The 22,715-nt window shown below is 31.7% G+C and overlaps 2 protein-coding genes across 2 annotated transcripts; one reads left to right on the top strand and one right to left on the bottom strand.

The window, feature by feature from the left end:
- Positions 1-14,611: 14,611 nt before the first annotated feature.
- LRP88_14395 (SDR family oxidoreductase) lies at positions 14,612-15,688 on the top strand (the record flags this gene model as incomplete). The annotated part of the gene is made up of 1 exon (XM_083250740.1): positions 14,612-15,688. One exon carries the CDS (start codon positions 14,612-14,614, stop codon positions 15,686-15,688), a length of 1,077 nt encoding a protein of 358 aa, XP_083093493.1.
- Positions 15,689-16,188: 500 nt separating this feature from the next.
- LRP88_14394 (MDR family NADP-dependent oxidoreductase) lies at positions 16,189-17,286 on the bottom strand (the record flags this gene model as incomplete). Its single annotated transcript, XM_083250739.1, has 2 exons — positions 16,189-16,467; positions 16,525-17,286. 2 exons carry the CDS (start codon positions 17,284-17,286, stop codon positions 16,189-16,191), a joined length of 1,041 nt encoding a protein of 346 aa, XP_083093492.1.
- Positions 17,287-22,715: the final 5,429 nt, after the last annotated feature.

Here is a 22,715-nt window from a genome sequence, read left to right as displayed (position 1 = left end):
TAATATTATTATATTTTATATACCGCCTTATTTATTTTATTTATTTTAGCCCCTTAATATTAAGTATTTTAGCATACTTAAGAGCGCTTATAATTAAGAAATAAAGTATTTAATTAAATACTTTATAACTTATATTTTAAAGACTAAGTTCTTTCTAGCCTTTTATACCGCATTTTAGGCTATTATAATAGAAAAAAATATTAAGTTAGCCTTTAAAGGAGCTAGGCTTATTCCTCTTAACCTAGAAAGTATAGTCTTAAAGCTTAATATATAGCTATAGACTCTAATGCCTGCCGAGGAGGTAGCTAAACCCTTGACCCCTTAGGTCTTAAAGACCCTAAAGACTATGCTTAAGGCTTAATCTTAGTTAAAATACCTTGAGATATAAGTTAAAAGGCATAAAAGTAGCTCCCTAGAGTTAATTCTAGAAGCTATATAGTCTTCTTCTAAGGGAATAAAGATAGTTATATATAAGGTTGCCTTACTCGAGGCTAGGGTTAAAGATCTTAAATAGGCAAATGAGATACTAAGCTGGCGCCGGAGGGCAAAAAGAACTAGACTATAGAAAAGAGGGGTAATAATAATAGAGGAAGAAAGGCAGGCAATTAATCAAATGGATATTAATGCGTAGGTAGTGGCTGAATCGTCGCGGAGTAGTAGTTAAGGGAGGTCGGCGCGACCGGGGGTTTAGCATTATAGTATCTGCGGTAAGCCTAGTTATAATGCAAGAACCTATTAGGTAGTGATTAAGACGTCTAGGGAAGAGTATAATAAGTAATTTTAATTAATTAAATAGTTTATAGTATTTTTATAGTAATTTCTAATATAAAAGGTAAAGATTTTTAGGATATATACTTATCTGGGATATAAGCTTATTATATATATTATAGTAATTAATTTTAATTAATTAAATTATTTATTATATTTTTTTAATAATTTTTATTTTAAAGGTTTATAATTTTAAGATATATACTTATTTAGGATATATATTTATTATATATATTAGGTTTATAAAATTACTTTTTTTAGGTTTTTAATTATTTTATAAAAAAAGTTAAGAGGTTTAAGGTAAGTAGGATTTTAATAATATAATATACTATTATATATACTTATTTATTATGCAAGCTATATATATATATTAGCTTATTATATAATATTTTAATTATAGAGGAATAATAATATAATATATAGGCTACCTATAGCTAATTAAGGCTGCGAGGGCTGCTTAATAAGTAGTTAAAAAAAGAAGTAAATTAAAAGATAAAGATAAAAAAAATAGCTAGCTAAGAGCGGCGGCGAAAGATACCTTTTTTAATTAAGTAGTTATATATTTAAGCACGTAACTAACAGGCTCGCCCGAGCCCTAATTTAATATACTTAAACTTTTAATTTTATTTAGTTTAAGCTTAGCCTAGTTTTCTTAAAAATTTTTAAATTAATATAATCTTAGGTATAAATCCCTTTATAAAATAAATTAATTTACTTACTTACTTAATTTACTTATTATATATATATATATATTACTTTATTTATTTTATTTACTATAGCCTTTTAATATTAAGTACTTTAACTTACTTAAAAAAGACTTATAATTAAGAAATAAAATATCTAATTAAATACTTATAACTTATATTTCTAAGATTAAGTTTTTTCTAGCCTTTTATATTACTTATTAAGTTATTATAATAAAATAAAATATTAAGTTTACTTTTAAAAGGGCTAGACTTATCCCTCTTAACCTAGAAAATATAGTCTTAAAGCTTAATATATAGCTATAAACTCTAATACTAGTTAAAAAGGAGGCTAGGCCTTTAACCCCTTAGGCTTTAAAGACCTTAAGAATAATACTTAAGGCTAAATCTTAGTTTAAATACCTTAAAAAATAAATTAAAAGATATTAAAATAGCTCTTTAAAGTTAATTTTTAAGATATTAAAATATCTTTTTAAGGGAATAAAAGTAATTATATATAAAATAATATTATTAAGGGCTAAGATATAAGATCTTAAATAAATAAATAAGATATTAAGCTTATATTAAAAAAAAAACTTAATTATAAAAAAAAAATAATAATAATAAAAAAATAATTAATTAATTAAATAAATATTAATATATAAATAATAATTAAATTATTAAGAAGTAATAATTAAGAAAAGTTAATATAATTAAAAGTTTAATATTATAAAATATATAATAAATTTAATTATAATATTAAAATATATTAAGTAATAATTAAAACCTCTAGGGAAGAATATAATAAGTAATTTTAATTAATTAATTAATTTATTATATTTTTATTATAATTTTATTAAAAAAATTAAAAAATATAATACTTATTTATTTATAATACTTATTTATTATATATATTATAAAAAATATAATAAAATATTTTTTTATATTTTTTTATTATAATATATATAATAAATAAGTAATATATATATATAACAAGCTAAATAATAAGTAAACTAAATACTTTTTTTAACCTTTAAGATAGAAATTATTATAAAAATATAATAAACTATTTAATTAATTAAAATTACTTATTATATTTTTCCCTAAATATCTTAATTACTACCTAATATATTCTTATATTATAACTAGGCTTATTATAAATACTATAATACTAAACCCCCGGTCGCGCTAACCTCCCTTAACTACCACTTCTTAATAATTCTACTACTACCTATATATTTATATTTATTTAATTAATTACTTATCTTCCTTCCTCTATTATTATTATCTCTCTTTTTTATAATTAGGTCCTTTTTGCCCTTTAGCGCTAGCTTAGTATCTTATTTACTTATTTAAGTTTTTTAACCCTAGCCTTAAGTAAGGCAACCTTATATATAACTATCTTTATTCCCTTAAAAAAAAACTATATAGCTTCTAAAATTAACTCTAGGGAGCTACTTTTATGCCTTATAACTTATCTCTTAAGGTAATCTAACTAAGATTAAGCCTTAAGCATAGTCTTTAAGGTCTTTAAGACCCAAGGGGTTAATAGTTTAGCTACCTTCTTAGGCGGCGTTAGAGTCTATAGCTATATATTAAGCTTTAAGACTATACTTTCTAGGTTAAGAGAAATAAGCCTAGCTCCTCTAAAGGCTAATTTAATATTCTTTTCTATTATAATAGCCTAAAATATAATATAAAAGGCTAAAAAGAACTTAGTCTTTAAAATATAAGTTATAAAGTATCTAATTAGATGCTTTATTTCTTAGCTATAAGTATTTTTAAGTATGCTAAAGTACTTAATATTAAGGGGCTAAAATATACAAAATAAATAAGGTAGTATATAAAGCCTAATAATCTTTTTTTTCTTATAATATCTCTTAAATTTAATTAAATAATAACTTTTATAGCTATTAAGAATTAGAAGATAATAGTAACTATTTAATCGCTTAGCTATATACTAGTTAAATTACTTAAGCTACTTAAGACTAGTCTTATTATTAGTCTAGCTATTTTAGGTTATTATAATAGCCTAATCACCTAGGAGGTTATTATCTTAGTACTAGTTAGCAAGGTAATATTAGCTAGCACTAATAATAAATAGCGCGATTACTTAGCTATTTATATTAATTACCTAAATAACTATAATTTATTCCCGGTTTCTAGGCTATATTAATTTTAGCTTTTTATACCTATCTATGCCTATAATAACTATTCTGCTTTAAATTATGCCTATTATAAAGCTAGTCTTATTAATATTATAGAAATCATCTAATTAAATACTATACTTCGCGATTATATTTACTATAAGCATAAACTAATTATAGATAATAGCTAGATCTTTATACTTAGCTCTTTAGTAGTTATACTTCTAAAAAAAATATATCTTAAGGTCTAGATATTACCTAATGAAGTTTAAAGCCTAATACGCGCTAATTAGTAATACGTCGCGGTCGGTAAGTAATTAATTAACTATTTCCTTTATACTATAAAGCCAGGGGGGAAATCCTCGCGAATCTAGGTTAAAAATAAAGTAAATAAGGATCTATTCCTCTAGATTAAATAGTCGGCGTAAATTAGGAATAGTATTAACTTAGGCTTAGATATTATTATATTAGTTAAATAGTATTAAATACTTAACTTAGTAGAGCTTTATAGCACCTCTAAGACTTAGTTTTAATATATTTTAATAGGCTTAAAGTATAAAAAGGATTCTAGCCTCTTTATTAGACTATAATATACTAGGTAGTTAAGAATTAATTAATTAAATAGAGATAATATAGGTTAAGGGATTTTTTATCTAGTTCGCTTGCTATCTAGCTCGCTATATATATTGTTGAACCGAAGCGGTCCTATTCATACAAGAATGTGCAGGGCATTCCGCAATGCGTTTTAACCAGATGAGCCTCGGAACTAGTTAAAGGAGTATCACGTGAACAGACACATCTCAAATAGGAATAGCACATAGCATTAGCCTAAAAGAGGGGCAAGAGTCAATTAGAGAAAAATCAATTAAGTAATTCACTTAAGATCGGGTTTAATAATTAAGAGTCTTAGAGCTATGCTTCTTTAAGGCAGCTATAACTACTAAAAACAAACATCAAATCAATAAAACCAACCTCGATACCTATATCTAAACCGCGATAATATATCCTCTATCGCGAACATAAAGTCCTACCTCTTAAACAGACCAAACGACTAGGATTCCTTTAAACAATCCTATATCATAAAGATAACTACGGAATAAGTATATAAGCTAGGTCGACTCGATAACCTAAGCCAATTCAGCGCCCTTCGTGAGAAAGAACTAAGGAGACCCAAAATAGGCGACTATATGGCGAAAGTAGGCGTCGACACTAGGACACGCAATGCGAGGGTCATTCGAGGCAAACGCCCTGCGACCTTATTCATCAAAATAGTCCTAGAGGACCAAGAGGCATATAAGGCAGAGCTAGCTATCTACCAGAGCAATCTTAAGCGATATAATAAATAAGCGGATAGCATCCATAACATGCTTAACTAGATAATTAAGAAGGTCAATCTATATTATGTCGAGATATGCTTACCGGCTATAAATAATTCAGCCGAGTATAATAATATTACGAGCTTCTTTCTCAACCTAAAAGTAGCATATAGCATTAATAATAGCCTAAGAAGGAAATAAGCTTAAAAAGGGTATTTTAAGGTGCTAAAGGTAGCCTCGAATAACAAAACGAACTGGGAAGAGTGGATCACTAACTAGGAAAAGTCAATACGAGTTGCAAAGCTCAGATAAGTAGCTAAAGTATAATACCCTAATACCTAGTTTAATGACCTAAAAGAAGCTCTAAAATATCAGTTTAAGATCTTCCTCTGGATTAAGCAAGGTCAAAATAAAGAGAAGATCGAGAATGGAACTTACTTGCCGTTGACCTTCTCTGCATAATTCCGGCAAGAGATTTAAGATGGGAAAAAGAGAGGCGATAGGGCTATGACTAATTAAGTGGCAAAAGGGAGCTTTAGACCGATATTTTAAGCCTCGCCCTCTTAGGATATAAAGCAAAGTTACTTCTCTATGCATAAATTAAGAGAAAACTCTATAAAGCGTCCTTATTAGTCTCTAGAAATACTAGAGCAATATATACTATATGAGAAATAATATAAGTACTTAAACTCCTCGTTATACTAGGTAATATTCCTAGAGAAAGCCCTAAAGAAGTACTATATATTATAGAGATAGCTAGACCTTTAGGAGTAACGTCTTAAGTAAAATAAGGAGGTTTAAGAACTCTATAAGAGGCTCTAAAATAAGAGTAAGGACTCATTAGAGAAGTTAAACTAATTATCCGGCCTAAGACGCTCTATCTCAAAAGAAGTAGCTGCCTTCTTAGCATTAAGCGGCGAATACCTATTATACAACTCATTAATCCTAGACTTAGGGACGACTATTTATATCTTTAACGAAGCTAAGAGATTTACTTTATTAAAGAGCGCCTAATACAGAGATAGCGTATTTATTAGATCAAAGTAGCTACTAATTTATAGATATAGAAATATAGATATTTAAGTATAGAACTTATAGAATAAGCCGCGAATCCTTAATTTATAGCGCGTTATATACTATCTAGAAATAAAAATAAATCTTATATCCCTATATTAACTACGCCAGCTTAGATACTAGTAGGACCAACAGAATAACAAGGATATTATTAAATACCTTAATAGTTAGGCCCTATGTAAGCTATAGTAGGAATACGATTAGTATATACTGGAATATATCCCCGAAACGGTAAAACGCGCCGCATTTCCTTTAAGGCACCTACGTTATAACTTATGGACCGCAAGGAAGCCTAACCGAGCTCGAGTAATGGTTTAATATCGCCGCCTAGGACATCTAGGACTAAGAAGCCTAGAGCACCTAATGAACCATATGTTTAGAGTTAAGATTAAGGGACTAGTTACTATCAAATGCGATATCTGCGGATTAATAAAAATAAAATATTAAGAGCACCGCGAACTAAGGGAATAAGCCTTAAAACCTAGTAAAAGAGTCTCGCTAGACTTCTACGACTATCTAGAAGGGATAAATAACTATATATCTTGCGGAATTCTTATAGACCAAGAGTCAAGTCTCTACTAAGACTATTACTTTATTAACCATCAAGAAGAGAGCCTACTTACGATGCTAAAGCACTTTACGCAAATACTCGATATGATATATAATATTAAACTCCGAGTCATTAAAATAAATAATAAGCTATAAAAGGCTAATTTAATCCGCGGATAGCTTACTAAAAAGGGAATTAGGGTAGATAAGAGTGCACCTTATACCTAGCAGTAAAACGGCTCTAGAGAGCATTCTAGGGGGTTAATAAAAGAGAAAGTAAAACTACTAATTATTAATAGTAACCTCTTAGTAGAACTTTAGCTAGAGATAATAAGAATGGCTATATACCTACTTAACCGAACTCTAAAATAAGGTCTATATTAGAGAACGCTATATAAGAGCTTCTTTTTAGGCATTCCATATACGCAAGAGCAAAACCAGCCTCGGATTAGATATATAAAAATAATTAGCTCTAAAGCCTTTGCTCTTATAGATTTAGCATAGCAAAAAGATAAAAGGCTTCTTTTAAGAACGAATCCAAAGGCTTAGATAGGTTTCCTAATTAGATATAACTCCTAGAACATTTTTTAAGTATAGAATCCAGTGACTAATAAGATCTATATCACGAGAGATATTATATTTAATAAATAAGAGTTCTTTAATGCTAATAAAGTACAAATAAGAGATACTATTAGGGAATAGACCTTAGAAGAGATTTAGCAGTAACTATAAGCTCTTCTAAGTACCTAATAGGTTAATTAGGTTATAGACCCTATGCAAAGCCCTAATAAATAGGAAATACTAGATTTAAGCCTTAAAAGTCTTATTAAAGACTTACTAAATACTAAGACAAAATTAATAAAAGATATATAAGTTAATAACTTAAAATATACTTAAGTAAGATTTAAGATCCTCTTAATACCACTAGAAAGCCCTTTCTTAAGCTTTCTTATATAGATAGGATCATAGATAAGCTAAAGTTAGGATAAAGTAAGAAGATTAAAGGAAGATCTATTTATCCTAAACTAAGCATTTTATATAGGGATAATAGCAGTGCCTATAGTAAGAAAGGAGAATAAGCTAGTTTTAAAGGTAATGAGGAGTAGATGCATTAGAGGCAAGCTTAAGCCTAAGTATAAGATACAAATAACTTAAACATACCTTAAACCCAATAGATAAGCATACTATAGGAAGAATCTACCTTTGGCTCTAAGTTCCCATAGTAGTCTAATCAGATATAGGTTTAAGGCAGAGTTCAAATAAGCGCAGAGAGATCACTTAGAGAGCCACCGCTAGATATTATCCTAGATAGAGATTACGAGGTATAATCCATAGATATATAACTTATAAATACTAGACTATATATAGGTATTTACTTATAAGTTTAATAAGCATAGGTACCTATAAAAGTGCAAGGCAAGACTTATTATTTAGGGAGACTAGTAATAAAAGTCAAGCGCTAAGGATACTTATACTATAACCCTCGCTAGAAAGTTATTCTAAATAATACTAGTAATTATAGCGAGATTTAATCTCGAATTGCTATAGTATAACGCTATGAATGCATTTATAAATATAAAACTATAAAGTAATATATTTATAAAACTGCCTCCTAGGTTTAGGGGAGGCCATAAGGAAGAGTAAGTATTACTTTTATATAAAGCACTATATAGACTATGAGTTATACTGCTTTTATAGTAAATGGAACTTAGAAGTATACTTCGAAGCTCAGGTTATAGAGAAGTACTAGACGAGCTATATTACTATTAGAAAGACGAAGTCTTTATATTCTTCTATATAGATAATATAGTCATCGTATTTAAGAAAGGAGATAGGGATACTATATCCTAAGTTATTAAGTCTCTAAAGAGGAAGTATAAATTAACTAGAAGGCATAAGCTACAATGGTTCCTTAGAATAGAAATCATCCGGGATCGCACCTTAAGATAGATCTGGGTTACGCAAATTATATATCTAGAGAAGATATATAAGCTATAAACTATAGATGCCCTAAATAGCTCTCTAATAATAAAGGAAGAGCTCATTTTAAACGAAGGAGAAGCAATAAGACGCATAATTAATTAATATAAAAGAGTTATTAGCTTAATACTCTATGTAAGCGTTATTAATAGACTAAACATTGCTTTTGCTATTTCCCGACTAGCCCGATTTATAAATAATCCAGGGGAAAAGTATATCTAAGTAGCTAATTAAGTCTTATATTATCTTTATATAATGCATTTCTATGCTCTATAGTTCAGACCTGGAGAAGGCTTTATGGTCCATAGCGACGCATCGTTCGCAGATAATATAATTAACCGGAAGAGCTCATAAGGTTTCGCAATAATGCTCTTTAGAAGCCTAATCAGATAGCGAGCCAATAAGTAAGATACGGTCATGACCTCTATAATAGAGGTAGAACTACTTAGACTATCTTAAGTAGCAAAAGAAGGGTTGTTTTAATAAAGGCTACTTTAAAGCCTAGAACTTAAGCTATAAAATACTAATCTATACCTCGTTTCTAATAATAAATAAATAATCTAATTATTAAAAAGTCCTCTCGGAAGGCTAAAGATAAAATTGAAGCATATAGATATATATAACTATTAGTTACGAGAGCATATTTAAAATAAAGTAATCTTCCTTAGTTATAAAGAAAGCATAAAGTTAATTATAGATAGTTTAATAAAGGCCTTATAAGGCGGCAAATAAAGGGAGAGCTATAAGTAATATAGACTTATTAATATTTGAGAATATATTATGAAACGTCGTAATAAGATGCTTAAGGAGCGAACATTTAAGGAAATCATAGACAAGCTATAATTATAATAAACAAGGCTCGTATTAATACTTTAAAGCTCGAAGGTCATAAAGTCATAGTAAGATAAGAAGACAGAAAGGCGGCGGTAAGTATAATTATAATTCACTATATGCCTAAAGGCCTACTAATAATAACTCAAAGCATAATAACCGAATGAGACTTAAAACAGGGAAACTATCCTTATCTAAGCCAGACAAGGGTCACTAGATAACAGAAAGTATCCATCTGACATACCTTTTAATACTACCTTAACCGCAATGCAGCGCTTATTCTTCTCTTATAAAATAAAAATTAGTAATAAGGCTTAAATAATTAAAATAAACTTTAGATTATACTTATAGTCGCGTTGACACGGGAAGGATCTTATTAGATATAATCTAAGAAAAATAATGCTATAGGGAGAGCAGCAGTAAGACTATGAGATTTAAATTAGTAAAATAAGCTACGAGATCAATATAAGAGCAGACTTATATCTAATGGCATGAGCCGCTAGGGTTATAATGCTCATAACGGCAAACGCTAGGCTTAGCCTAATACTCACCGGTGCTCTAACTAGCGAGGGCATTATTAAGGCAGGGCAGGCAAGGGATAAGGCGCTTCTTATCTTAACTATACAAAGGTCAGAATAAGCGTTAAAATATAAGAATAAAATACTACTTATAGAACTAAAGCGGAGAGGGTCATAATCTTAACCTATAGGGCATGCTTAGCGCGCCGAGCACTAGCTATACTAGCCTGCGTTTAGCGATGAGCACGAGCCCGCGTTAGGCGAAGGCGAGGGGTAGCTTATCGCGAAGGTAGATGAGGGGGACTAGGCTCCTAAGACGGAGAACGAGGAGTATTATTACTATGATTAAATTAGTACTATATTCTATGAATTTAAAGCTCGAAATAACTAATAGAGTCTCTAGGAGCAGGGGGAGAGAGTAAAAAAAAAAAAATATTATTATCTCTGCCCTTTAGTTAGCCAACCTATAACCTCAAGGGGTAAAATAACTTACGCCTTAGATATCTAGATAGCAGCGGCGGAGCGCGAGAAGTTAAGAGAAGTTTGCTTATATATAATAATTAGTAAAGGTAACTTAAAAAGGCTAAAAGTAAGCTTAAAGAAGAGAGGCATAAAGCGATTAAAAACTATATACCGAATAATTATAATAATATTAAAAGGGAAGAAAAGAAAGAAAAGAAGCTTAAGGCGAGAGGCAATTTATATCTATAAGCCTTAAATGTGAATTATAAACGGCAAAATAATAAATTACTTATTATTTATAATTTATAATCGCTAAAAAAAGAAAAATAGCTTCTATTTATCTAAATAAATCTTCCTCTTTCTATTCATAACTACAAATAATATAATATAGCATACTAGGTATAAATGCCCTATGATCTAAAAGGGGAACTTTATAAAGAAAAGGACTTAAATAATATAGAATATATTGCAAAGAATAAGAGCTATTATTTAGAGTATTAAAAGCTTTCTACTCTAGGGGGGGTGTATTAAACCGAAGCGGTCTTATTTATATAAGAATGTGTAGGGCATTCCGCAATGCGTTTTGACTAGATGAGCCTCGGAACCAGTTAAAGGAGTATCACGTGAATAGATATATCTTAAATAGGAATAGCGCATAGCATTAGCCCAAAAGAGGGGCAAGAGTCAGTTAGAGAAAAATCAATCAAGCAATTCACTTAAGATCGGGTTTAACATATATATATTACTATAAATAAGTAAGTATTATATTTTTCTTAACCCTCTTTAATAAGATTATAATAAAAATATAATAAATTAATTAATTAATTAAAATTATTTATTATATTCTTTCTTAAAGATCTTAATTATTATTTAATATATTTTAATATTATAATTAAGCTTATTATATATTTTATAATATTAAACTTTTAATTATATTAATTTTTTTAATTATTATTTCTTAATAATTTAGTTATTACTTATATATTAATATTTATTTAATTAATTATTTTTTTTTTTATTATTATTATTTTTTTTAATAATTAAATTCTTTTTACCTTTTAATATTAACTTAATATTTTATTTATTTATTAAAGATTTTATATTTTTACTCTTAATAATATTATTTTATATATAATTACTTTTATTTCCTTAAAAAAATATTTTAATATCTTAAGAATTAACTCTAAAGAGCTACTTTAATATTTTTTAATTTATCTTTTAAGGTATTTAGATTAAGATTTAGCCTTAAGTATTATCCTTAAGGTCTTTAAAGCCTAAGGGGTTAAGGGCTTAGCCTCCTTTTTAATTAGTATTAAAGTCTATAGCTATATATTAAGCTTTAAGATTATACTTTCTAGGTTAAGAGAAATAAATCTAGTCTCTTTAAAAGTAAACTTAATATTTTATTTTATTATAATAGCTTAATAAGCGATATAAAAGGCTAAAAAGAATTTAATTTTAAAAATATAAGTAATAAAATATCTAATTAGATATTTTATTTTTTAATTATAAGTCTTTTTAAGTAAGTTAAAATACTTAATATTAAGAGGCTAAAGTAAATAAGATAAATAAGGTAATATATAAAGTATAATAATTTTATTTTCTTTATAATATCTTTTAAAATTAATAAAGTAATAATTTTTATAGCTATTAAGGATTAAAAAATAATAATAACTATTTAATTACTTAATTATATACTAGTTAAAGTGCTTTAACTACTTAAGACTAGTCTTATTATTAGTCTAGCTATTTTAGAAAGTTATAATAATTTAATCGCCTAAGAGGTTACTTTCTTTATACTAATTAGCGAGGTAATATTAGCTTATACCTATAATAAATAGCTAAATCGCTTAGCCCTTTATATTAATTACCTAAATTATTATAATCTATTCCTAGCTTCTAAGCTATATTAATTTTAATTAACCACGCCTTTCTATACTAATAATAACTATTCTGCTTATAATTATATTTATAAGAAAGCTAATCTTATTAAAGTTTTAAATATTATTTAATTAAATGCTATACTTCGCGATTATATTTACTATAAGCTAAAACCACTTTTAGATTTCCTTTAAATCTTTATACTTAGCCCTCTAGTAGTTATATTTATAAAAAAAACATATCTTTAGCTTTTCTTATTACCTAATAAAGTTAAAAGCTTAGCGCTTATTAATAGGTAATATATCGCGGTTAATAAGTAATTAATTAGCTATTATTTTAATAATATATAATTATAAGAGAAAACCTTATATATCTAAGTTAAAAATAAATTAAATTATAATCTATTTCTCTAGATTAAATAATTAGTATAAATTTAAGATAATATTATATTAGAATTAAATGCCCTATTAGCGGCGATATAGCCGCTACTTATTAATCTTATATATCCCTATAGTGCTTTAGATACTTAGTTTTAAGTTATTTTAAAGGGCTTAAAGGGCAAGAAGTATTCTAGCCTTAGTATTTAGGTTTAATATATTTAGTGGTTAATAATTAATTAATTAAATAAAAAGTTAGGTATAAAAGGGAAAAGTATAGCGCTTGCTTATCTGCGGCGCTCGCTTATTATATATATTATAGCTAATTTTATAAATATTAAACTTTAATATTTTTAATTATATAATATTATAAGATATTTACTTATCTAAGATATAAGCTTATTATATATATTATAATTAATTTTATAAAGTTTTAAAACCTTAAATTATTAAATAAACTAGCATAAAGTAATAACCGGGAGAAGCCTAGGCTGAATAACTAAAATCAGCCTCGGTATAGATTATAAGGAATAGATAAATAAGCGGTGTTTAAGGCATGTGAGCACGAGACGGACTTTATATTGTGCTGTAACTTGTTGCGGAGGCTCACTTAAAGCCCCGCTAGTAAACTCTGCAAGCGGGCCATTCCAAGACGGGTTTCAGTGCGTCGGTTCAACACCATGTCCGTCGGGGGGACTCTGCAACAGTGTGTACGGAAGTCATGGCTCGGCCGTCATTCTTTAGGACCGCGGCTGCTATAGTTCACATACTGTTCATTTTGCTCATTGTCCCCATCCTCTCAGAATCCGCAATTACATTCCGAAGGCGGCGCAATTATACTCCACGCTCCAGCTGCCTAACAAATCATCCATATGCCGGCATCCGCGCCAATCAGTCAGGTTGTCCACACGCGGTTATGGAAGGACCAAGATCTGAATCGCAATCGCGCGCCAGTTATTAGATGGTTTAGAAGAAAGTCCCCACACAAGAGGTATACATGTGCTACTGGCTCTCCGTTGGCTAGCATTTGCATGCTGCATCATGAGATGGGAGAAGGGACCTTCGACTATTCCTCCTCTCCAAGTAAATCGCAGCTCTCACCTCAAGATTATGCGTCGAATAAACTACCAGAAAATACAACATTCGAAAACGACGAGACGTTGCCGACCTATCCTGATACCCGCAATGCACCGTCACTGCTACATGTGGAGACGCGGCGACGAACCCTCGAGGGTCCGAAACCCAGCATGGTGGATGAACCGAACATCTCTGGACGAGCTGTGCCAAATGCCGAGATTGAAATCGCCAATGGGCTTGGAATAACTCCGAGCGAGCCCAACCATTTCTGCGAATTCCCTAGCATCAACACAGGGACAAGAGATCTCGAGGGTCGGAACGCGATGTTGCAGCAGGCTGGCGCTAGGACCAATTATACTTCTAACTCGGAAGACGGGTTTTCTGATGATGTAGATGAGTACCAGAACTGGGTATGGCGGTCGTTTAGCAACTGGATCGAGTACATGTACCCCAACGCCAGTTGTGAGAGTGATTAGATACGGGAAAGCGCGTGCTCACTTGTATTGTGCGCTCGCTTATCATGTGCGTTTTTTTGAGATGGCAGTGGCTTGGGGTTTGATCGGGGCATTCCGAGGGTTACTCACATTTTGCCCTCGATGACCCTACCATTTTCACCAATCTCTCTCATCTTTGAACCAAGATATATTCCCCGTTGTGCAGAAAGGTTAATAAAAACATCGAATAAAGGCAACCTAATATCTTTATGTTGTCCGCCGGCACAGTGAATTCACCCGACGGTCTGATCGGTCACCGATGCAGCACGGCTTGCCCCACTCCATCCTCATATTAGCGTGCCGGCGGCGGCGGAACTTTAAGAGCCAGCTGAACATTGGAACCAAGTATTAAAGCGTATTAAACCGAGGTTACGGTCAAGTGCAGGTAATAGTATTGCTAACTCAGTGCTAAACGATCCCGTCAAGACCCTCACTTTAATCACCTCCTCCAATCATGAATTTTGCACCCATGACGGGTACAACTGTTCTCGTTACGGGGGGATCTGGCTTTATTGGCGCTCACATTATCGTTCAGGCGCTGGGGAAAGGTTATACTGTCCGAACTACTGTCCGATCTTTAAGCCGCTCCAACCTTGTGCGGGATAAGGTTCGCAGTGGCGGGATATCAGAGAAACAGGCAAACGGCGTTGAGTTCTTTGAAGTCGATCTCCTCGGCGATAAAGGCTGGGACGAGGCCTGTAGAGGCTGCGACTTTGTGATCCACGTTGCGTCCCCTTACCCGTCGAGTATTCCCAAGAATGAAGACGACACCATCAAACCAGCTCGGGAAGGGACTCTGAGAGCACTCAAAGCTGCGAAAAAATCCGGGACCGTCAAACGTGTTGTCATTACGTCTTCCTTTGCAGCCATTGGCTACGGACACGGAAAGAGAACAAACAACGACCCGTTCACCGAGACGGACTGGACGGTGCTGAAAGACCCCAAAAGTCCTGTTGGGGCATACGAAAAGAGCAAAACTCTGGCGGAGCAAGATGCATGGCAGTGGCTGAGGAATGAGGGGGAGGGTTTGGAATTGGCGACTGTCAATCCAGTTAGCGTCTGGGGCCCTTCACTTGGAAACGAAATCAACACCAGTTTGGAGCTCCCTACCCGGATGCTGAATGGGGATCTTCCCGGATTACCGAACCTCTCATTCGGCATTGTCGATGTCAGGGATGTCGCCGACCTGCATATCAAGGCCATGGAGGCCCCAGAAGCAGCGGGTCAAAGATACTTGGCTATATCTGATGAACTCTCGGTCTCGACAAAGGATATATCGACATACTTGAAAGAGGGGTTGCCGGCAAGGGAAACGAAGAGAGTTCCAACTCATATGCTCCCCGATTTTCTCTTACGCATTGTCGCCGCTTTTGACAAGTCCGTTGCATTAATCGTCCCAGAATTGGGTATTGTCAGACCTACAAGCAATGAAAAGGCTAAGAGAGAGCTGAACTGGGCCCCACGCAGCGCTCGAGATGCCGTGGTGGCCAGCGCTGAGAGCATGAAAAGTACTGGTAGAGTCAAGTTCTAGCTGAACATTTCTTTTGTATTCAGGACCCACTCATAATATCGATTATTTGTGAACCGTGTCTTCTTTTTGCTTGGTGCTTTCATTCTAGGCTTAGTTAATTCGTAAAGGTTGTGTTGCTTCATCGGGTGATAGACTCTCCCCGTTATAGACCGCGCTGGCAAACGGTTATGTGGGAGTTCAGCCGTCCTTTTAATCCAGCCAAGATGAATCCGGCACTTATATGATTTATATTTGCTGAGTTCCTAGGCAATGCACTTCGTCTAACTGGCCATCTTATTATGTAAAACGACATAAAGCTTTCTCTTTTAGCTAGACGCTGCCTGTCAAAACATCCAGGCGCATGAGGCAAAAGTAATGTACTATCTCGCTTCCTACACTGGCTCATACTAATGACTCAAAGCTGCCAGTACGAACTTCATGCAATTACATAGTGAATTCATTTCTAGTAATAGCAAATCCGTACTGGCGACGGAACAACATCCTTCCCCATGCAGAAAACATTATTTGATCTTCAACACAGCTTTACCAAAGTTCTCGCCTTTAAGCATGCCAACAAGCCCCTCAGCCGCGTTTTCAATGCCCTCTGTCACTGATAATTTTGCCTTCATGCTCCCGTCAGCAAACCACTTCCGGAGACTCTCTTGATGCTCCTCGAAGTAGACAGCCCAATAGTCAGGGTTGGTAACGATGAAGCCCTGCATGAGAATCTGCTTGCTGACGACATAGGCCATATTCTTGATCCCTGGGCGCTCTGCTATAGGCGTATTATAGCCGCTAATCTGGAAGTACTAATCAGCCTCATGCTCCTTAGACTCTATGTGCAGTTGTGAGATTACCATTCCACACATTGGGATTCTGCCGCCAATGTTCATGGCTTCTAATGCGGCTTCGAGGTGGTCTCCACCGACATTCTCGAAATAAATGTCGATGCCGTTAGGAGCAAGTCTGCCCAGCGCGCTCGATGGCGACTCCTTCTTGTAGTTAAACCCCGAGTCAAACCCTAGCTCATGAATTATGAAGTCTAGCTTCTCATCTGAACCAACAGATCCGATCACAGTCAAACCCGCTCGCTTAGCTACCTGCCCGACAACTTGGCCAACAGCGCCAGCGGCCGAGCTGATGAAGATCGTCTCGCCTTCTTTGGGTTGTCCAATTTTATGCAAGCCAGACCAAGCTGTCAAACCAGGCATCCCCAGGGGCCCGAGAAACAGGCCAATGTCGAGACTAAACGGGTTCGTAATCTTGCGGACCATCTGCGCCTTGAGGTCCTCCACCCGTGCATATTCGGCGATAGGAGTGGCAGCAACTACCAAGTCACCCTCGTTATATTCGGGACTATCGGTTTTGAGGACATTAGACACCGTGGCATTAACGATAGCCTGGTTGATTTCGAAGGCAGCGGAGTATGATTTGACTTTGGGGTCGCGCATTTTGCCCCGGAGATACGGATCGAAAGATGCTTGTAGAATCTCGAGGATTAGGCCACCCTTTGGAGGCGATTCGAGATCGATCGGTCGTGCTTCAACGGCAAGGTCTTCACCAGGGACTGGAAGTCCATTGGGGACCTTCTTGTAAATGAGGGTCTTGTGGTAACTCATATTGAGAATACTGTTTCTCAAAAATATAGTTAATATGGCGAAAGAGTGGTAAAGGTCTGGGGTAGGTTGCATGAAACTGTCGTAATAACTTCAGCGCCCTAGATGAGATGCACTATTTATATAATATCAAGAGCGGACTTGCAACCGGCAATTTATTTTTATGAGCCTCGGCTAGCTAATATAGAATTGCCGTGAATTAAAATTATTATGCCATCTGTTTAGGTGATATGCGTTGCCACATTTCTCCCCGTCGGCGGATTCCAAATCCTTAATCCCGTATTGCGTTTACAATTAAGACAGGGATAGCGTCAGAGCAAGGCCTGATATCTGGGCGTAGCTAGACTCCGTCGGCAAGAGTAGGTCCGCCTCCGTCGGACACTAACTTTACCTTTAGGAACATTCCATACCAATGCAGAACTCATACATTATAGTTAATTTATGCCGAGGTTAAAATACCTGTTAACGTATCTGATAAGCATGTGCACCAAACAAGTATATGCACCACTATACTGTGCAGCTAAAAAATAACCTACCCTAGATAACTAAAATCTAGCGCTAGAGTTTTTAGACTTAAAGGGTTATAATAATTAAGTTTAATAACATACATGTATAGCAAGTGGATCAGACAAGCAAGTAGATTAAGTATACTATGCACTAGAAGTAGAGATTTCTAAGCTTAATTAAAATAGCTATAAAATAGCTACTAACTTAAAAAAAGCTATATTAGATATTAGATTACTAAATAAGCTATTTATATTATTTTTAGACTTTTAGAAAAATTTCTTTATAGAGTAATAGCTATTTATAGAGTATAAATAAACTTTTTAAATACTAGCTAACTAAGACTTTTCTAAAAATATATAAAATTTAATACTAGTAGCTTATTATATAATATACTTAAACTTTTAATTTTATATATTTTAGGCTTAGCTTAATTTTCTTAGAAATTTTTAAATAAATTTAATATTAGGTATAAATCCCTTTATAAGGCAAATTAGTCTATTTGCTTACCTAATCCACTTGCTATATATATATGTTAACATATATAATAAGCGAGCGCCGCAGATAAGTAAGCGCTATACTTTTCCCTTTTATACCTAACTTTTTATTTAATTAATTAATTATTAACTATTAAATATATTAGACCTAAATACTAAGGCTAAAATACTTCTTACCTTTTAAGCCCTTTAAAATAACCTAAAACTAAGTATTTAAAGCGCTATAAGGATATATAAGATTAATAAGCGGCAGCTATATCGCTACTAGCAAGGCATTTAATCCTAATATAATATTATCTTAAATTTATATTAATTATTTAATCTAAAGGAATAAATTATAATTTAATTTATTTTTAACTTAAATACGCGAGGTTTTCCTCTATAATTATATATTATTAAAGTAATAGCTAATTAATTACTTATTAATTATAATATATTACTTATTAATAAGTACTAGGCTTTTAACTTTATTAAGTAATAAGAAAAGCTAAAAATATATTTTTTTTTATAAATATAATTACTAAAAGGCTAAGTATAAAAATTTAAAAAAAATCTAAAAATAGTTTTAACTTATAGTAAATATAATTATAAAGTATAATATACTTAATAAGTATATAAATTAAATAAGTATATAAATTAAAAATCTTAATTTCTAAGATATAAATTATAATAAAAATATAATAAACTATTTAATTAATTAAAACTACTTATTATATTCTTCCCTAGATATCTTAATTACTACCTAATATATTCTTATATTATAACTAGGCTTATTATATATACCATAGCGCTAAACCCCCTAGTCGCGCTAACCTTCCTTAATTACTACTTCTCGACGATTTAGCTACTACCTGCGCACTAATATTTATTTAATTAATTACTTATCTTCCTTTATTTAGAGTTATTTTCCCTCTTTTTTATAGGTAGGTCCTTTTTGCCCTCTACTGCTGGCTTAATGCCTTATTTACCTATTAAAGGTCTTAGATCTTAGCCCTTATTAATGCTATTTTATATATAACCGCCTTTATTCCCTTAGAAAAAGACTTTAATACTTCTAGAATTAATTTAAGAGAGCTATTTTTATGCCTTTTAATTCTTTTTTTAAGGTATTTAAACTAAGATTAGGCCTTAAGGATAATCTTTAGGGTCTTTAAGACTTAAGGGTTAAAGGGGCTAGCCTCCTCCTCGGTAGGTATTAGAGTCTATAGCTATATATTAAGCTTTAAGACTATACTTTCTAGGTCAAAAGAAATAAGCCTAGCCCCTTTAAAGGCTACTTTAATATTTTTCTTTATTATAATAGCTTAAAATGCAGCGTAGAAGGCTAAGAAGAATTTAGTCTTTAAAACATAGGTTATAGAGCATCTAATTAGATATTTTATTTCTTAACTATAAGCTTTTTTAAGTAGCCTAAAGTAACTAATATTAAGGGGCTAGAGTAAATAAGATAAATAAGGCGGCATATAAAGTATAATAATATTATTCTCCTCGTAATATATCTTAAAGTTAGCTAAGTAGTGACTTTCATAGCTATTAAGGATTAAAAAATAATAAGGACTAATTAATTAGTTAGTTATATGCTAATTAAAGTGCTTTAGCCACTCGAGACCTATCTCGTTATTAGTCTAGCTATTTTGAGACATCGTAATAGCTTAATCGCCCGGGAGGCTACTTTCTTAGTATTAATTAGCGAGGTAATATTAGCCCGTAACTATAATGAATAGCTGGATAGCCTGGCCTTTCGCATTGATTGCCTGAATGACTATAACTTATTCCCGGTCTCTAGGCTATACTAATTTCAGTCTTCCACGCCTTTCTGCGCCTATGATAACTATCCCGCTCTGAATTAGGCCTATTATAAAGCTAGTCTTATTAAAGTTATAGATATCTTCTAATTAGATATTATAATTTATAATTATATTCTTAATGAGCTTAAACTAATTATAAATAATAGTTAGATCTTTATATTTGGCCCTCTAATAGTTATATTTATAAAAAAAACGCATCTTAAGCTCTAGGTATCACTTAATAAAGTTTCTAGCCTAGCGCTTACTAATAAGTAATGCGTTATAGTTAGCGAGTAATTAATTAGCTATTTCTTTAATACTATATAGTCGCGGGGGAAATCCTTATAAATCTAGGTTAAGAATAAATTAGATAATGATTTATTCCTTTAGATTAAATAGTTTGCGTAATTTAGGGATTTAATCGCAATGCATAGATATGTTATGCTATCGGCGATAGAGAGTAGTATAAGAGATTTTATAGACCTTTGCGGCGCATTAGAGACTTAATTTTAGGTTATTTTAATAGGCCTGGAGTATAAGAAGGATATTAGCCTCTTTATTTAACTATGGTATATTAGGTGGTTAAGAATTAATTAATTAAATAGAAATGTTATAGGATAAGGGATTTTTAATCTATATGCTTGTCTAATCTATATGCTTATTAAGTATGTTATTAATATTTATTTAATTAATTACTTACTTTTCTTTTTTTATTATTATTACTTCTCTTTTTTATAATTAAGTTCTTTTTATTTTTTAGCGCTAACTTAATATCTTATTTACTTATTTAAGTTCTTTAATCTTAGCCTTAAGTAAGATAACTTTATATATAATTATTTTTATTCCCTTAAAAAAAAATTATATAACTTCTAGAATTAACTCTAAGGAGCTACTTTTATGCCTTTTTACTTATCTCTTAAGGTAATCTAACTAAGATTAAGCCTTAAGCATAGTCTTTAAGGTCTTTAAGACCTAAGGAGTTAATAGTTTAATTACCTTCTTAGGTAATATTAAAGTCTATAGCTATATATTAAGCTTTAAGACTATACTTTCTAGGTTAAGAGAAATAAGCCTAGCTTCTTTAAAGACTAACTTAATATTTTTTTTTTATTATAATAGCTTAAAATATAATATAAAAGGCTAAAAAGAACTTAGTCTTTAAAATATAAATTATAAAGTATTTAATTAAAAGCTTTATTTCTTAATTATAAGTATTTTTAAGTATATTAAAGTAATATATAATATACTTAATAAGTATATAAATTAAATAAATATATAAATTAAAAATCTTAACCTCTAAGATATAAATTATAATAAAAATATAATAAACTATTTAATTAATTAAAACTACTTATTATATTCTTCCTTAGATATCTTAATTACTACCTAATATATTCTTATATTATAACTAGGCTTACTATATATACTATAGCGCTAAACCCCTGGTCACGCTGACCTTCCTTAACTACTACTTCTTAATAATTTAGCCACTACCTACGCACTAATATCTATCTAATTAATTACTTGCCTTTCTTTATCTAAAGTTATCTTCCCTCTTTTCTATAAGTAGGTCCTTTTTGCCCTCTGCCGCTAGCTTAATGCCTTATTTGCCTATTAAAGGTCTTAGATCTTAGCCCTTATTAATACTATCTTATATATAACCGCCTTTATTCCCTTAAAAAGAGACTTTAATACTTCTAGAATTAATTTAAGAGAGCTACTTTTATGCCTTTTAATTCTTCTTTTAAGGTATTTAGACTAAGATTAGGCCTTAAGGATAGTTTTTAGGGTCTTTAAGACCTAAGGGTTAGAGGGGCTAGCCTCCTCCTTAGTAGGTATTGGAGTCTATAGCTATATATTAAGCTTCGAGACTATACTTTCTAGGTTAAAAGAAATAAGCCTAGCCCCTTTAAAGGCTACCTTAATATTTTTCTTTATTATAGTAGCTTAAAATGCGGCGTAGAAGGCTAGGAAGAATTTAGTCTTTAAAATATAGGTTATAGAGCATCTAATTAAATGCTTTATTTCTTAACTATAAGCCTTCTTAAGTAGCCTAAAGTAACTAATATTAAGGGGCTAGAGTAAATAAGATAAATAAGGCGGCATATAAAGCGTAATAATATTATTCTCCTCGTAATATATCTCAAAGTTAGCCAAGTAGTAACTTTCATAGCCATCAAGGATTAAAAGACGATAGGGACTAGTTGATTGGTTGGTTATATGCTAATTAAAGTGCTTTAGCCACTCGAGACCTATCTCGTTATCAGTCTAGCCATTTTGAGACGTCGCAATAGCCTAATCGCCCGGGAGGTTGCTTTCTTAGTACTAATTGGCGAGGTGATATTGGCCTGTAACTATGATGAATGGCTAGATAGCCCGGCCTTCCGCATTGATCGCCTAAATGACTATAACCCATTCCCGGTCTCTAGGCTACACTAATTTCAGTCTTCCACGCCTTTCTATGCCTATAATAACTATCCCGCTCTGAATCAGGCCTATCATAAAGCTAGTCTCATTAAAGTTATAGATATCTTTTAATTAAATATTATATTTCGCGATTATATTCTTAATAAGCCTAAACTAATTGCGAATAATAATTAGATCTTCGCATTTAGCCCTCTAATAATTATATTTATAAAAAAAA

This window comes from Fusarium phalaenopsidis (genome assembly GCF_050370095.1).
Source record: "Fusarium phalaenopsidis strain FUZ10S chromosome Unknown contig_32352, whole genome shotgun sequence".
NCBI classification, from domain to species: domain Eukaryota; kingdom Fungi; phylum Ascomycota; class Sordariomycetes; order Hypocreales; family Nectriaceae; genus Fusarium; species Fusarium phalaenopsidis.
This window is presented reverse-complemented; position numbering and strand designations above follow the sequence as displayed.